Here is an 18,700-nt window from a genome sequence, read left to right on the forward strand (position 1 = left end):
GTTCAGAAAGACACATGCACCCCAATGTTCATTGCAACACTACTTACAATCCAGGGCATGGAAGCAACCTAACAATCCATCAGCAGAGGAATGGATAAAGAAGATGTGGTACATATATAGAATGAAATATTAGCCATAAAAAGGAAAGAAATCAGGTCATTTGTAGAGACGTGGATGGGCCTAGAGACTGTCACACAGAGTGAAGTAAGTCAGAAAGAGAAAAACAAATATCCTATATTAACGCACATATGTGAAATCTAGAAAAATTGTATAGATGATCTTATCTACAAAGCAGAAGTAGAGACACAGATGTAGAGAACAAATGTATGGATACCAATGGGGAAGAGGGTGGGTGGGAGGAATTGGGAGATTGGGATTGACATATATACACTCTTGATACTATGTATAAAATAGATAACTAACAACAACCTACTGTATAACACAGGGAGCTCTACTCGATGTTCTGTGGTGACCTAAATGGGAAGGAAATCCAAGAAAAGGGGACATATGTATACGTATAGCTGATTCACTTTGCTGTACAGTAGAAACTAACACACATTGGAAAGCAACTATACTCCAATAAAAATTAATTAAAAATAATAAAATTCTGTGATTTAATAGAAAAAGAGAAAGGGAAAAAAGTATCAAAATGTGTATATCAAAAGTAGCCATTTGTCCAAGAACAAGATTCAGAAATATTTGGTTCTACTAAAAAGAAGCCACAATCTTTTTTATTTTAAAATAAAATTTATTTGTTACATTACAAACTCTTTCAAGTGCCTCTACAATTATTTCAGTCTTTTCAAAACATGTGATAGTAAGGAAAAGATTGCAATGAGAAACCTGACCTGGAGATTGCCAGAGGGGCCAGGCTTTTCTGGTCTGACCTCCAGTCAGGGACCTGAGGACCCAAGGCCACATGCACATGCATAGGTAAAATGAGCAGGGAAGTGGGTGGAGGAGAAAGAAGAGGTGCATAATGGCAACAACATACATGGTGGATGAAACCATACTGGCCCATAAGACAGTAAAGGGCAAAGGGCTTTAAGGGAGATAAGTGCAGGTCTAGGCAGTGTGGGACAAGCTGAATTCACTTTTGATGCAGAGTGGTATTCAAACGACAAGATTTATTAACTGGAGATGAGAGGAAATTTTCTTCCAGGAGAAAAGTAAAGGATGGGAGTCAACCTGGAAAGAAAATGAGGCTCTAGCAAAATGACTCTGGCAGCAAATAATGCTCAATATGCTGGAATCCAGTAAAGGTTCTAGGAAAGGGTTTGTACCCTGACCCAGCAGGGCCTCTTGACATTTAATACAGTTGGAGATCAAAGTGGGCAGTGGCCCTTCGTCCTAGCTACTGAGGCTCAAGGGCAACACCTATGGTAATCGTATGGCCTCCAACTTATGAACGTTCTCTGTAAAGACTTGTAGCTTATATCAAAGTACCATGACTGCCCTCATGCCCAGAACAGGTGGAAATAAGATATATCTTATAATAAGGTTGGTAGCAATACAAACTATTCTGAATACCACTCACATCCTCCCCAAAGGAGGAAGGTGGGCCCTGCTACATAATAATACACAATGGAGACAATATATAAAACAAAGCCAGTCACTTGGTCTCAGCTCAGGCAGTGGATGTTGTGGATAAAAGGCACATAAGCAAAAGAGCAAAAAGCCTGTGGGGGGAGCGATTGGTGTGACTGGAGAACAGGAGGGGTATGGATGAGTCTTGGAAGGTAAAGCTGGACCAGCCTAGTTCCGCATGCATAGCCCACGTACCAGCACTTGCCCTCTTTCAAAGAGTCAATGTAGGAGCGTATTTGTGGCACAGGTCTGGACCTAGACAGCTGAGTTCCAATCCCAGTTTGAGTCTTCAGCAATCAACTTAAACTTTCTACATACCCATTTCCAAAATGGTAAAAAGGTGATAATCATAGTACCTTACATATGCACACATAGGACCTTACAACATGATACATAGTACCTTACAACATAGGGCTGATGTGAGGATTAAGTCAGTGCGTGCAAAGCACTTAGTGCCCGGAGCCTAAGAAAGCATGCAATGAATGTTAGCTATTACAGTAGTTATTATTATTAATTCTGCAATCAACAGTGCCACTGGAAGGGGCGTGATAAGATCACAACCTTTCTTTCAGGTTCTTGACTGGGCTGTAAACGTATAGGATGGAAGGGATCAGAGAGGTGGAAGGCCAAGAAGCTAGTTAAGAAGTCACAGCAATTCTAGGTGAGAGGTGCCACCCAACGTGGCAAAGGGAAAGGGAAAAAAAGAGAAGGTAAACAGGCCAGACATCAGATACATCTGAGTGTAAAATGACACTTGGCAAATGCCTGGGCATGGCTGATGCGGAAAACGAATGGTCAGAAGATAAAAGGATGTTGTCTGAAAATATGTCTCTTTCTGCACCAAGGTAGCTGTTGAAATGACACTTGGAAATTAATTCTGCTTGCCCTAGACTGAGCTTCCTGCTCATCCTGTTGTACCCAGTGACCTAGTACTCACAGACATTCAGAGCTCCTCCTTTCTTGAACACTCTAATTCTCTGATCCTCTGCCAGGAAACCTCAACTTCACTTACCTTGTCTAAAGGTGACTTTTAAGCTACTTGCCATACAGCTACCAGCACACAGAGCAACTGATGACTGGCCATCATTCCACCTGGCTCCAAAGGCCTCCAGGCAGGCCCCCAACTCCATTCCTCCTACCCTTTTAGTTAATCTTTCTCCCGGGAAGTTTCAGACAAAAGTTATTAAGTTCAATTTACAAGGAAGCGGGGAGCAGTCAAACGAAGCAAGTCAGTAAAATGACTAGAGATGACAGTAAGTCCCTTCTCAGCAACACTCCTCTCCCCACACATATCACCCTGCACATGCACTCTCTGAAAAGTCCAGTCTCTTTTATACCTATTCAATCCTAAAATACTCCCCACCCCACAGACACCACTGGCATCCACCCGGGAGCGGGGCTCCACGTCTCTTGCAGGCAAGTGCATGGAGCTAAGAATCAGCAGACCCACCTTTCAACTCTTTCAGTAAGTTGTAAAAAAAACGACTTCCCCTGTCGGACCTCAAACCTGAGACTAAATTCTGATGACCTCCCCACTCCCTGAGGCCCGAAAAGGGTAAAGCCAGCTGGCGGCACCCCCAACTCTCACTCCTCCGAGCTCCAGAAGACCCGCGGGATCCGGACCGGGCTGCAACCCTCCACTCCCCGCGGGCAGGGCCCCTTCCCCTCCCGCACGCTGCTGCCTCACGCGGTTTTAGCCCACCAACCACTGCTTGGTTCAGCTGCCTATAGATGCCGAAGCCCATGCTCCTCACCGGCAGCTCCCAGCCGGCCCCGCCTACCCCGGGCTGCTGGAGCTCCGCGCAGAGATTCCTGAACTGCTCCTCGGAGAAGCAGCAGGCAGCAGAGGCCATCCTTCCATTGCCACAGCAACTGTGCCTGCAGGGGAGGCCGGGTACAGGCTTGGTTTGTGTTAGGGGTGTGGGCGAGAGGGTGGTCCGGCGTGATTGACAGGAACCCAAAAAGAGACAGGGTAGAAGGCGGGACTTAGCGGGGAGAAGGAGCTGGTGTGAGGAGGCAGCGAGGGGTGGGTCTAGAGAAGCGAACTGGGCTGAGCAAGAGATGAGTGAGGACGGAAAAGAAGTAAAACCAGAGGAACACGGGGCTTGATCTGGGGAAGGATGGAAGGGCTAGAAATGGGGAGGCTTCTAGAAAGAAGGGAAAAGGAAGACACCAATGTCATCTCAAAAGCATCTCTTCCCCAACACCATTCTCTCCAAACCTGCTTGCATGTCTCTCCTTTACCTTCTCTGAAGAAGGTTAGGGAAGGTCTCTGAGCGGTTTGGAAGAAGTGGGAGGTGAGATGGGCAGAGGAGAAATGCTTGAAAATCTCAAGGGTCAGATGCTAAAACAATATTCCATTCTTTCTATTATGCACTTTAAGACACTATTCTGAGAAGAGGTCCGTGGGGTTCCCCAGAAGGCCAAAGGGGTCCATGGCACAAAAAGGATTAAGAAATCTAATTTATAATTGTAATTTGCCACCTGGAGGGTGAAAGATGATCTAAAAAGGTATCATGGTGTCCATCCAGGATTTCTGCAGCTTGCATAATTTAGATCTTTTGCACCTCAAAGATTTTTCTTTCCTTCAAGTCCCTTGGCTGTTACTATATTTCTTACCAACAGACTGTACTTAGGTTTGAGTAAAATAGACAGTTTAAACATCAGTGTAACATCACATGGTGCCAGTAAACTCTGGCAACCCATGTTTTCAAACATGTAAAATGGTGTAAGGATTGTGCAGAACTTTAAAATTGAAGAGGTGACTACAGAAAATAAACATAGAAAGGGTTTGCACAGGGCCTATCAAAGTAAATGTTCATTAAAATGTCCACTTGTTTTTCATTTCTATACTGAAATGTTTCTCCTCCTGTACTTGAAAGAAAGCCTTGAAGTTGATGGCAAACTCTGCATTTATGCCAGTTTCCAAGAAGAGAAAATGATCAGACTTGGCAGCATAGAAAAGTTACTGCTGTATTCAATTCAAGGCTGGTTCTGTTCTGTTTTATGAGGATGGGAGGAGGGATGGGGTAGTTCCCTACACTAAATACACAAGGGATTAGAGACTACAGTTTTATAATGCCTTTTAGCTTCTCTCTTATTTATAAAAATGTATTTAAAATTCAATTGCTTAAAAAAGCGATTTCATCAAAAACCATCGGCTATGAAGTATTTTCAAATATTGTAAAGGAATCCCATTTTAAAGGTGAGCTTTGATGAAGCTGCACCTTTATCACTTTATAGCAGTTGATTAATGAAGACAAGCATGAGAGTATAAATGGCATTATGAAAGATATAAGATATAAGGCAGGAAGTTTATATTGTATTTATTACACGTGTTTAAAAGTATACTAAATTCAGAAGGTAAATGTGTATATATTTAGGTATGTTGAGATTCACAACCATGTTTATTTTATTACAGCTAATGAAGGAAAGAATCATATTAGGAAATAATTTTTATTTTGTGGCAAAAGTCTGGAAAAGGGCTGGAAAGGGGTCTAGAAAGACCTGTTCTTCAGGACTTGTCTATTATAATAGGCCAGCCTATTTCCTTTGTGAAAAACTCTCTAGAGGAACTTGCAGCAACATGGCAAGTGGTGAATAGAGGAATAATATATTTGGAGCTTCCTAAAATTCCAATAGACAAAAGGTCTATGGGCTTGGGTTGGAGTTCTAATACTCACACATGGACTAAAGATGTGGTGCTGGGCCATAGCTGGTGGGAAGCTGGACCAGGGACTTCTTCATGGAGCCTGGATCCCCTAAGAGTTGCCCCTTCCATTCCAATGAAACCAGAAAATCCCCAGCCTGTAGACCATGGAGCCCTCAAGGAACCTCATGCTTTTCCTGAAGCCTTAGGTAGAAAGAAACAAAAAGGCAACTGGAAGAAACCACACCCCAAGCCTATGCCAGAGATGGAATTTAAATTTACATTACCTGCAACTGAATGGGAGACATAAGGAGAGAAATTAACACAGAGGACCATTGAAATGCCTGGGACCCTGCCAGAATCAAAACCAGTGACACTTTCACAGCTAGGACACGTGCAATTGTCCAAGAGAAAACAACACCAACAAGAAGGTGCATGTACAAAAAAGTGAGTTACAGAGACCTGAGGGAACAACTTTCCACGTCAGAGTTAGCAGATGTGCAAACAGGACCATCAGAACCAAAGAATCACAGATAACAGACCAATATGAGAGTAATTATTCAACATGTATTTATGATAATATCAGAGGTAAAAGAAAGTCTAGAAAATAGAAAACCAAGAAAAAGATAAATGAATTTGAAAAAGAACCAAAAGAACAAAACCACCTTGTACAAATGAAAGCTGTAAGTGACTAAAATTAGAAAGTTAAAAGAGGAGGTAAAATAGTTGTCCTGCTACAGTTCAAGAAGGAAATAAGAAGGTGGCTGTGAGAAAATTCTTCAGAGTTATAAAGAAATGGAAAACATGAAAGACTAATTAAGAGACATGAAGGATACATTGAAAAGGTAAAACATTTCTGACTGGAGTTCCAAAGAAAAGAACAGAGAGGTTAGGAGGCAAGGTGGATGGGTAGGAGGAAATAGATAAATGCACGTATGGAAACAAAGTGGAACTAAAATTCTAAACAGGAAAAAAACAAAAACAGTTAAACAGGGCAAAGTTACAGTTTTGTGTAGAATGTAGTTAAGATATATTGATTAATTTAGTCTCTTGTGCATGTTAAAATTTAATGGAATGAATTCTCAGAATGCAGTAATAGAACAAACAAACCAATAAAAATGGGCAAAAGATTTAAACAGAAATTTCACCAAAGAATATATACTGGTGGTAAATAAAAACATGAAAGATACTCAGTATCCTTAGTCATTAAGGAAACATAAATTAAAATCACAATGGGATATGATATGCTCTGAAATTGGTAAAAATTAAATTGATTGACCAAAGTAAGTTTTGGCAAGGATGTGGAGGAATTAGAACTCTCATGCACTTCTGGTCGGAATGCAAGTGGTACAAACATTTTGGGAAACTGTTTGACGATTTCTTAAAAAGTTAAACATACACCTACAATACAATCTAGCCATTCCATTCCTAGGTATTTACCCAAGAGATAAAAAAATAGCACTGTATGCACAAATGTTTATAGCATCTTACTTTGTAATAGCCAAAAACTGGAAACAACTTAATATCCTTCAATGAGTGAACTGATAAAACAAATTGTGTTATATCCATCAGTGAAGTACTGCTCAGCAATAAAGTTTTAAATGATTAAAATGTGTGTATATAAGTGTGTGTGCATATGCATGAGTCATATATATGTACATATATGTGTAATGCATGCAATATAGCATAAATCATTCAATTTAGGGGTGAAGTAACATGATGCCTGCAATTTACACTCGAATTGTTCAGTTAAAAATTGTGTAAATTATAGAGAAGCAAAAGTGGCAAAATGTAAACAACTGATAAATCTAAGTAAGGGTAGCGATATTTTCTGTTCTATTCCTTCAACTTTCAGAACCACGGCAGAGAACTGGCTTGCTAAGGGAACCCAGCTACAATCAGGAAGTTGCCACCATGACCATATACCATGCCTGTTAAATGGATGTCTCCCTGGCCACTTACCTCAGTTCCTGATGCACAAATGCATCTTATTGGGAGCCCAAATCCTGTCTGGACTCTAGTGCAAAGCCATTTGGGAAATACAAGTGTTTAGGTAGTAAACTAGACAACTGTTGGGGAAGACATTGAATAAGACAATCCATTACATGCACCACAGGCTGGCCTGGTACACAGCATTTCCTGAAGTTATTTAAGGCCACAGAACCATTTTTCGTAAGAAGTATCTTGAAAGAAAATGTTCCAGGGAACATGCTTTTGGAAATTCTGACCCAGTTCAGCTTTCTCATTGATGAGGAAGGAAACTGATGCCCAGAGAGATGGCTGTTTGGCTGATACCACCCAGTGAATTAGCAGTGGTCCTTCCCAGTATTGTTTTGCTATGCTTCCCAAGCCACAAAAAGCTCCCCAGACTGAGACCAGACATGCTAGGTTCAAACACCACCTCTGCCCCTGCAGTTAACTGTGTGACTTCTGGCCAGTTGCCTAAACTTTTTGAACCTCAATTTCCTTATCTTTCACAATGAGATGACCTCACCTTATGAGGTTTAAGTGAAAGTCACCATGACAGTTAAGCACCTCGTACAAGGTAGGCAAACAATCATAGTATTTCCCTTCTTCCCTCTTCACCCCCAACCCAGGTACCATGTGAGTACAACAGAGGGAGGAGGAATGTGCCTGGAATTAGAAATTTAATGATGCTTCTGGGAAGAGACAAAGCTGTGGAAAGACACAGGGAGGGGTGCTATAGAACTTGATCTCTGGTGACACGTGAAATGTGTTAGGGAAAGTGGAGTCGTATTTAAAGAAGCCGGGTTTTTGTTCCAATGACGGTTTAAAAACAAAAGCAGAAATATAATAGAGAGAGGTTTAAGATTTAATATAAGGCCATGCAGTGTTCTCAGAGTTGTAAAGAGTAGACTTTTTCACCAACTACCTTCCTCTGGTTTTAGTAGCTTGCCCAGATGTCACTTCCATTCCAGAGCCTGTGAAGCTTTGATAGACTGTAAGGCGATGCCACTGTCTTTGTAGCCAAAAGATGACTCTTCACCTTCCCCTGGAAGCCAGGTGTTAAATCATCAGTAGATGACAGTAACATCCAACAATTAATTTTCTAGGAACTCATCAAACCATTTCACCTTTGTTTTTTTCCTTTTGCTTCTCTATGTCACACAAGCATTTATTCAACATAAAATAGAAGCAGCCTTAAGCTTGTCTCATCCTTATTTTGCACTTGACTTAGAGAATCACAGAATTTTTAAAAGAAGGGAATGTCCATTCCTCAAGCTATAAGGAACAGGTTCTCAGAGTTTGTATTAGGAGACTTAAACCCTAAGTTTGGACTTGGATGAAAAGATAAGCATCTAGTAGCGTCTGTACTTGACAACGAGTCATATACTCATCCAAATTGTTATTTTTCTTAAGCAAGAAAAAAGGATACTTTAAAAAATATCTATGCACTTGATGGGAATGTAGCCAACTTTCCCAAGGTAAGAGCCATCTGGTTATCTAAACAAGCTTCTTCTTAACTGCACTTTCTCTTCCAAATTCCCCTTCCCAGTCCCAAATTCATTTGTACAACCAAAGTCAGGTTTTTTCAAGGACTCACCGGAGTAGGGATGAAAGAAAAGTGTAGAAACATTAAAAGGGGCTGGTGAGGACTGAAATCCATGCCATGCTCTGGGAACACCAAGGAATCTGGAACTGTGGATCCCAGGATGTTACAAGAGGGAGTTTAATGGGGCCTTGGATTAGTCCCAGAGAACTTCCAGGATACTCCTGCTTCCTGCAGTATTGTTAGGTGAGCTGGGGGATGGAGAAGGAGTTAGCTTGAAACATGCACACCAAGTTGGGAGACAAGGGACAGCTCCAGAGGTACTAGAACTCAGGTCACGCCCAGTGCTGCTCGGGCTGTACCTGTCTCCATCTTCATTTTGGAAATGTCTGTACCAACAACTTGCATCCAGTCAGTGGAGCTAGAATTAGACTGGTGGACATTGACCAGTCTAACAGACCAGGTGGACACACTCTCCAAGGTCTTGTGCAAAACAAAAATATCCAAGTCAGTAACTGGGTCACTACAATAGAATCTGGACTAGAGAACTAGAAGTATAAACTAATTGGACAAAGGAGAGGGCATCAAGGTTGCAGCCCTGGTCTGTGGACTGGGTGAATGTAGGGGAAGAAGGTAGAAGACGTGAACTGCAAACCAAGTCTTACTCATCCCTCCTGGTAACCAATCCTGCTAGTACGTCTCAGATCTAATTAGTGGCAAGCAGTGTGGGAGCCACTCAGTCATCCGGGGTCATGAATCTTGGGTCTGGGATAATATAATCCCAACCTGGAATGGGAGTCATGCTGCATTATTCATCGCCATCTGCAGTAGGTGAGGGGGCTGAGGCTCTAGCTGGGGAGCATCCGCAGAGCCATCTGTGAGCAGCTGGGGACTCAGAAGCAGTGAAAGCAAGGCTGGGACTAATGCAGCGTTGAAAAAGTTGGACCTTTTAACGTGTCCACAGCGGTTACCATACCGGAGCTCTCTTAATAACTGCCTGGACCGAAATCCACTAAAAATGAGTTTTCCTACCAAAAAGAACTCATATATGACATTGATATGCAGAAATGAAAGGAAGGGGAGACTGGGAACCATCCTTTCACATTGAAGCAAAAATACAAGGTTCCTGGATACTTCTTTCATAAGATTCTCTTTTATATCTTTACTTTCAAATTTTGCTTTCTCAGTGAATAAAGAATATCTGATGATGAGAAGACAAGGACAAGGAAAGACATAGCCATGGAGGAAGCTTTAGCTCCAAATTGTTGTAACCACTTCCTAATCTCCATTTTTTAGTCATTTGGGAAAAAAATTAAGAGATGCATCTAGTTGCTTCTCCTCAAAAAATTAATTTTGGGCATAAGATATTAGGTTAATGGTAAAGACAACATGTTCCATCTGAGGTAACAGTGGAGGTCAAAGTTAAAATTTATCAGTGAAGTAGAATAAATATTTGTAGTACTAGGGTAAAAAGTCTAACAGGGGATTAGAGCTGCTTATAGGAGAAATAAAATAAGTTCTCACTCTCTTTGACCAGCTGAGCAACTGACTTTTAAAAACTTTAGTAATTTAATATTATATGTCCCAAATGGCAATGGTTTTTTATCCATTGGAATGTGAAGTCCAGGAGGACAGGGGATTTTGTCTATTTTATTTACTGCTGTCTTTCTAATGCATAGAATGTAGTGAACACTCAGTAAATACTGTGAATAAATGAGAGAAACCAATTTGAAGGCATTATATCTACATATGGACAGCCTCACACCCATTTCAGTGTTTCAACAAGAGCTCAGCTGTTTCCATGACATCATCCTTGCCTTCCCCTTCCTTCCACTCAACCTATCATGGAGAGTTTGGGTTTACTGACAACTAGAGGATGGCTCTCTGATCTTGAGCATCCCATTTTGTTCTGCTCTGATTCTAAAGAATCCAGTGGAAAAATCAAAGGATGAGATGAGGCCATAAAAATTCCTGAGAATACTTCAGAATCCACAGAGTAAGAGATTGGGGACAGTCATGGAAAGACAATTCCCCTTCCAGCCTCTGTTCTTGATCACAAAGAGTGGAATGGAAGAATACATTGCTTCCCTTTAGGACTTAAATTGTTCCTTCAGTTGATTTTCACTCTCTTTCTCAAAAACCCTGTTATCATAACTGTGTTCTTAGTTAATACCCCCATTGCAATTTCCATTGACAGGAGGTGCCATAGTGCCACTTCCCACAAAAGGGTGATCGTGCCTGTGGCTTTGCTTGGACTTGGATCATTGTAAGTTGTTCACCTTTGTCTAAGAAGGAAGAGGCAAGGTCAAGGTACTGATTTTGCCAAGCTCAGTCAAACATCCTGAAATGTTTTCCAACATTGGGAATTTGACAAGATCCCAAGCACATTTGGCTCGGGTCCCCCTTTTCCCCTTAATTGCTGAGCACAAACAGAAAATGTAATCCATCTGCTTCAGAGTCATTTTCCCAAAACTCATCCAAATTTTCCTTGGTCAGAACTATTTGAAGTCTTTGTCTTCATGAGCCTAACACCTTCCTTCTCACGTTTTATATCTTGGAACTTGGAAGCAGACAGATCCAAAAGGAACAGAACTCAGTTTCAAACACCAGACATAATCTGTAAAATCAGATGCTGGGGGTGGAGGGTCGAGAGTCTCACTTCCAGAATTACAGCTGTGACACATCTGAGGGGGAGTTAAGGGAGTCTCTACAACAAATGTGTCCTTAGAAGGACAGAGAACACAGCTAACTGAGCACAGAGTCCTCTCCACCCCATACCCAGCAGCAACTGGGACCCAACACCTCACCACAGTTCCCTGGTGGGAAAGTTGGGAAGCAGAGGTTTCACTAACTCCTGCTCTTTGGTGGTTGGTCATATTGTAAACACTGGACTTGCAGCACAAGAAGGCTCACAAGATCCACCTGAGACCTTTTAATAAGCCCCTGACACTCAAAGTGAGACAAAAATGGGTCAGAGTCCTAACTCCTAACTATTATGGTACTTACTGGTTTTATGACCTTGGGCAAGTCCCTTAATATCTTGGAACGTATGTTTTTTCATTGTAAATAAATATAATAAAAACCTTCCTGGCATATGGCATTTGGAAAGTACTCAGTTAGTGACAACTGTGAGTATTGTTGTTGTTATTTTTTATGACAGCTTTATTGAGATATAATTCACATACCATACAACCTATACATTTAAAATGTACACTTCAGTGGATTTTGGTATATTCAAGGAGTTGTGCAATCATTACCACAATCAATTTTAGGGCATTTTATCACCCCCAAAAGAAACTGCATACCCACTACAGTCACTCCCCATTACCTCCCAGTCCTAGGCGACCACTAGTCTACTCTTTGTCTCTATGGACATTTGGAAAATCAATTGATTTTACCTGAGAAGGTTTATTTCTGACGCTCAATTCTGATCCATTGATCTATGATTATCCTCATGCCAATATCTCACTGTCCTGATCAATGTTGATTTGTAGTAAGTTTTGAAATCGGAAGCTGTGAATCTTCTAACATTTTTCTTCTTTTCAAGATTGTTTTTCTATATAGACGGTCATGTCATCTGCAAAAAGAGATAGTTTTACTTCTTCCTTTCCATCTGGATGGCTTTTATTTCTTTTTCTTGCCTAATTGGTCAGAACCTCCAGTGCAATTTTTGAATAGAAATGACAAGAGCAGACAATCTTGTCTGGTTCTTGATCTTAGGGGGAAAGAATCTTCCACTATTAAGAATGAGGTTAGCTGTTTTCTGTTTGTGGATGGTCTTTATAGGGTTGAGGAAGTTCCATTCCTAGTTCGTTGAGTGTATTTATCATGAAAGAATTTTATTGTTATTATATAATACAAAAATGCAGGTGTTCTATTTTGCCCCTGTTTTCTTTTTTCCCCTTTTTTTGGTTTCTTTCCAGAACCTGGTAGGACATCAGGATGACATCAGAAAGAGGAAGCCACGGGCTGCTGTGCATCCATTCCCTGAAGTGCCCTATGAGCAAGTATCTGCCACCTCCTCCCTCCTGTCTGCACTCCTGACCTAATGATGCCCTGTTGTTCTGGCAAGCTGCATCCCTCCCACTTTGATCTGTTTTTCTGGCCTACTGTCTCCTGTTTCTGGATCCCTGGCTTCCTGTCACTCTTCTTCAGTGTTCAGATCCTCTTTCTATCTCTTTCCAGGTGTCCTAGGCTGCTTTGGCAGCTACCGGTGTTTGGAAAGCTAAAGGCTGTTTTCCAGGCAGTAGAGTTTCCTTTTAACTCATATGCCCATTTTGATTCCACAAATAATTTATGTGAACTTTTTAATACCAGAAGTTGTGCTTTTTGAGTCTGATAATACAGTAGTCCCATGATATTGTTCCTAGTCTGGTCCCATTTTTCAGAAGAGAAAAACAGAGGCTCTGTGTGGCTAATTTGTCTAAGATTACATAAATAGTAATTGGCAGAGCCACACATTGATTACAGATCTGTCTGTTTAGGGAAAAAGAGAGAGACATGTGTAGAGTCAAAATCGCTAATATGGAACTCAGGACAACATTTGCCATGTTGGAGGAGCCAGGAAGAGCTAGGAAAAGTACTATGTATCATTTTAAATACAAGGCTTCTATTTTCTGACCTTTGCCAACTTGTCCAACCCATCTTCCAAAAAACACACCCCCATCCACCCAAGACACAATGAATCATGTCAGGCTATCTCTATTGCTGTGCTTTTTCATAGGCTTGTATCTCTGCCTGTCTCTTCTACTCAACTGAGAACTTCTAGATGCCTGTCCAACTCCTACTCCTACTTCAAGACCCAATAGAGGAATCACTTCCCCTGGGAAGTTTTTGACTCAGCCCAGGCTGTGCTCCATCATATCCCATACCACCTATGTCATAATGCTCTCCACATTCATGTTCTCCTCCTTCTCCCCCACAATCAATCACCAATAAATCATAAGCACCTTGAAGGCAGTAGCCATGGTTAGTTCTCCCCTCTCTCCCAGGACTCAGGATAGTTCCAGGCCCAATGTTTCTTGAATTACTAATTTAATCTTAAGTGAGCTCCTATTGACAGATGCCCTCTCTGGTAGGTGATTTCAACCACCTCTCTATTCAAGTAGATGAGGGGCTGGGACCATTTCATGTTTCCTTCCACTGCACAGAATCTGAATCCTAAACCATGGGGCTCAAGTCTGTGAAATCTGAACTTAAAACAGTAAAACCACCTATCCACTCTGAAAAACACAAGTCAATGTCATCAGGTCACCATGAGGCAGATCTCAGGAAAGATGATGATCCAAAGGAAGAAAGCATGGGTCTAACATTAAACACAGGGTAAGAACCCCTGAACATTCTTAGATACTTCTCAACATCCAGGGATCTAGAGTCAGTGCCAGAGACCATCTTTAGGTTAAAAAGCACAAGACATTCATGTCTTCAGCTATTAAGCAAAATGATCATTTTACTTCCGACTCAATGCCAACTCAGTGAAAAGAAGCCAGCTGCAAGAGAAGAGATTTCTGGACTCTTTATCACAACTCTGAGAGCAAAGCCTTAATGCAGTCACCTTTTGCTTTCTCTTCAAAGAGAAGGCTGTGAGGTCAGACCCAAGAAGACAATGCCTAATAGCCACAAAAGGCTCTTGGTATTAGTCCTCGCCAATTTCCCTCCAAGCCCGGCCACATCTTGGGCTGAAGGCATACATGCTATCCTCATTTAAGCACGAATGCTGAACCACTGGGTATTTTTCTTTTTTTTTTCTGGGATTTCTGATAACTTTGTCTATAAGATGTGGTTTTAAGAAAGATTACTCCTGGGCTTCCCTGGTGGCGCAGTGGTTGAGAATCTGCCTGCCAATGCAGGGCACACGGGTTCGAGCCCTGGTCTGGGAAGATCCCACATGCTGCGGAGCAGCTAGGCCCGTGAGCCACAACTACTGAGCCTGCGCGTCTGGAGCCTGTGCTCTGCAATGGGAGAGGCCACGACAGTGAGAGGCCCACGCACCGCGATGAAGAGTGGCCCCTGCTCTCCACAACTGGAGAAAGCCCTCACACAGAAACGAAGACCCAACACAGCCATAAATAAATAAATAAATAAATTTAAAAGGCTTCATCTCCAAATACAGCCACATTAAAAAAAAAAAAAAAAAAAAAGAAAGAAAGATTACTGCTGGCCATTTATCTAACAGAGCATACTGTGGTCTATAAGCTCCATCTTTCTTAAAGCTTTCACATTCTGTAAACTGAGGAATTTACTCAGACGGGGGACTTCATTTGAGGTGGAAACTGTAAAGTGGCCAATTATTTCTCAGTCATTGGTTGCATATGATCTTTACCCCAAGCTCTGGAAACAAAGACAACATTTAGCAAACATTCTGCTCCAAAGCTAATGTTTTGGAAAGAATAACAACATGTTGGGAATAAATTACATGGTCTTTAGTGCATTTTCGTGTTATTGCCTGTTAACAGGCAAAGCGGTGTGCCAGCTCATGAGAGAACGCCAGTCTTCTAAGGAATCGATTTCTGAATTGCTGATGGCGTCTCTGTTGTAAAGCTGAACAGGCTGGGAGCACAGGGGGCCATGTCTGTGGGAGCTGACCTAGGGGAAGCTACGAATCTTAGGCTGTCCTTACATTGTAATGATATACAGACCATTAGCCCACTCTGAGTATGGCATTTGAGGCTTTTCAACTAAGACTATCTAATTTCCCACACCATGGGTTATAGTAATCCTAAAACCAGGTAATCTAATATACCTAATACAAGTAACTAATTTAACCTTAATCAAACACCTACTGGGTTCAAAGTCTTTTGCCAGGTTCTCTGGAAGAAAAGTGGGAGTTTTAAATGATCATTGATTCCATTTCTATGAAATGTTCAGAACAGGCAAATCCATAGAGGCAAAAATTAGATTAGTGGTTTCCTAGAGCTGGGAGGATGGGGGAACTGGGGAGTGCTGGCTTAAAGGATGTGGGGTTTCTCTGGGGGGTAATAAAATGTTTTAAACCTGATTGTGGTGAGGGTCACACAACCCTGTGGATACACTAGAAGCGCTTGAACTGTACATTTCAAATGGACAAATTGCATGGTATGTGAATTACACCTCAATAAAGCTGTTAAAGAAAACATAAAACCTTGCCTTCACAAAGAGAGAAAACATGTTAACAATTTCAGGTGGAAGCAGGAAGAACTAAAGTCAGGTACCACAGGGGCTGAGGGAGAGCCACACAGCACAGCGTCCTTCCGGCTTTGGGCTTTCCTTTCATCTGGAACTGTCACTCTCTCTCGGCACGTTTAGGTCTGGGAGGGTGGGAGAGAGGGACTTACAGGAGCAGGAAGAGAGCTTCTAATAGCTGACTAGAGATGAAACCTATGAGGAGATGGTGAAGAAATGTCATGGGAACAGAAATACCAGACCTGAGACTCTCGGCGGGGTCGGTGGGCTCCCAATGCAGGTCCTACCCCCTGGACAGCTGGTCGCAAGCACAGTGTCTTCTTTAAAGGAGGGAGGGTAATTCCTTCAGCTGAGAGGTGTCTCCTGTTACCTTAGCCTATCCATCCTAAAGACAAGTTCTCCAGAAAAGCACCATTCCCACCCCCACTCAGGTTCCCATGCTCCTGGGGCAAAGGACTCTGAAATCAGGGCTGCCCACAAAATAAACCAATAAGAACTAGCCCTGAAGCAACTTATATGTTTAAATATTGCTCCCCACACAAACAACCTAAACCTATATTTCGGGCCATGCAGGCTGTCATAGAAATTCTTTAGGCAGAAGAAGAAATTGTATTACATGCTTAAGGGATTTATTTTTTATTGGGGTGGGCTTATTTTATTTAAAAAGATCCATCACCATCTTCACCTTCTACATACACCCTCTCACCACCAGTTTTGTTTGTTCTCCAATTTCCAGTATTTAGTCAAAAGCAAAATTATCACCTGTATTTAATGTAATTCCAAGTAATTTCAAATGTGATAATACTTTTTAAACTTTTACACTAATTATAAATATTATAAGTGATAAATTGCTTTTGTGGGTAATATTAAAGTGTCAAACAGTGCTGTGTATAAGCATTTTAAAGAAAAAGTTCATCAAGAGATTATTCTTCACGAGTGTGACCCTGAGTTCCAGGTTTGGTGTACTCTGTACCTGTGGACCTCTGCTTCTTCACTGTGGCAATGAGGACCCTCTACCATTTTGTACTATTCTTGTCCCTACATTCTTGTGGTTGGAAGAAAGGTTGAGCTGAGTGCTGAGTTAAGGAGATGGTGGGGCAGGGAACCCAATCTTTCCTCTCCTCTTGGAAGTGCCTGCAACTGGGTTATAGCTGTGCAGGTTTCATACTGGAGTTCTTTGGAGTTTGTGAGTCAAACTAAGCTGAGGGATGTGGTATCATTCCTGCTCCTCTGATCTCCATTTTCCTGGAAGAACCAAGGAGAAAGAGCTCCCTTTTCCAGTGCGTACCTCCATCCACCTTCCATGACAAAGCAAGTATTGCCTTTGGGAAGCTGCCAAGATTCTGGGGTGGGACTTGAACCCTTGGCCTCCCAGACAAAGGTAGTGATGCTACTAGCTGAGTGACACAGACCTACTTCCCGAGTCAGTGACTAAACACAGTCAAAGGAATGTGAGGCATTTCTTTCCCTCCCCAATGGCCAGCCTTGGCAAGGTTGCTGGTGCAGCCAGAGGTGCCCTTCCCTGGGAGCAGCTGCTGGGCCACTGCAAAGGCTGCAGAGTGAAGCGCTGCTCCTCAGCTTGTTGGTGAGTTTTCTTCATCTTTGGTTTTCATAACTTGAAAGAAAGCTCATCTTAAAAAGCTCTTTTGACCTTTTTTTTTTTTTACTTCTCCCTTCTCCTTTCTAACAGCTATCTTATTTTTAATGGGAGTCATGACTATATGAAAAAGTAGAAATAAACAAAACCCAGAGTTAGCAGAAGGAAAGAAATCATAAAGATCAGAGCAGAAATAAATGAAATAGAAACAAAGAAAACAATGGCAAAGATCAATAAAACTAAAAGCTGGTTCTTTGAGAAGATAAACAAAATTGATAAACCATTAACCAGACTCATCAAGGAAAAGAGGGAGAGGACTCAAATCAATAAAATTAGAAATGAAAAAGGAAAAGTTAGAACAGACACCACAGAAATACAAAGCATCCTAAGAGACGACTCCAAGCAACTCTATGCCAATAAAATAGACAACCTGGAAGAAATGGACAAATTCTTAGGAAGGTATAACCTTCCAAGACTGAACCAGGAAGAAATAGAAAATATGAACAGACCAGTCACAAGTAATGAAATTGAAACTGTGATTAAAAATCATCCAACAAACACAAGTCCAGGACCAGATGGCTTCACAGGTCAAGTCTATCAAACATTTAGAGAAGAGCTAACACCTATCCTTCTCAAACTCTTCCAAAAAATTGTGGAGGATGGAACACTCCCAAACGCATTCTATGAGGCCACCATCACACTGATACCAAAACCAGACAAAGATACAAAAAAAAAGAAAATTACAGACCAATATCACTGATGAATATAGATGCAAAAATCCTCAACAAAAAACTAGCAAACAGAATCCAACAACACATTAAAAGGATCATACACCATGATCAAGTGGGATTTATCCCAGGGATGCAAGGATTCTTCTATATACACAAATCAATCAATGTGATATATCTTATTAACAAATTGAAGGAGAAAAACCATATGATCATCTCAATAGATGCAGAAAAAGCTTTTGACAAAATTCAACACCCATTTATGATAAAAAAAACTCTCCAGAAAGTGGGCATAGAGCAAATCTACCTCAACATAATAAAGGCCATATATGACAAACCCACAGGAAACATCATTCTCAATGGTGAAAAACTGAAAGCAATTCCTCTAAGATCAGAAACAAGACAAGGATGTTGGGCTTCCCTGGTGGTGCAGTGGTTGAGAATCTGCCTGCCAATGCAGGGCACAC

At 41.5% G+C, this 18,700-nt stretch overlaps 1 protein-coding gene across 1 annotated transcript in view; it reads right to left on the reverse strand.

Annotated features, from left to right (window-relative positions):
* Positions 1–3,440, reverse strand: part of PCTP (phosphatidylcholine transfer protein) — a 30,247-nt gene extending 26,807 nt beyond the window's left edge. The window contains 1 exon segment of the mRNA XM_028164968.2: positions 3,294–3,440. Coding sequence (XP_028020769.2) covers positions 3,294–3,440 — 147 coding nt within the window.
* Between the last annotated feature and the right edge of the window lie 15,260 nt (positions 3,441–18,700).

Source organism: Balaenoptera acutorostrata, chromosome 20 (assembly GCF_949987535.1).
Source record: "Balaenoptera acutorostrata chromosome 20, mBalAcu1.1, whole genome shotgun sequence".
Classification (NCBI taxonomy): Eukaryota; Metazoa; Chordata; class Mammalia; order Artiodactyla; family Balaenopteridae; genus Balaenoptera; species Balaenoptera acutorostrata.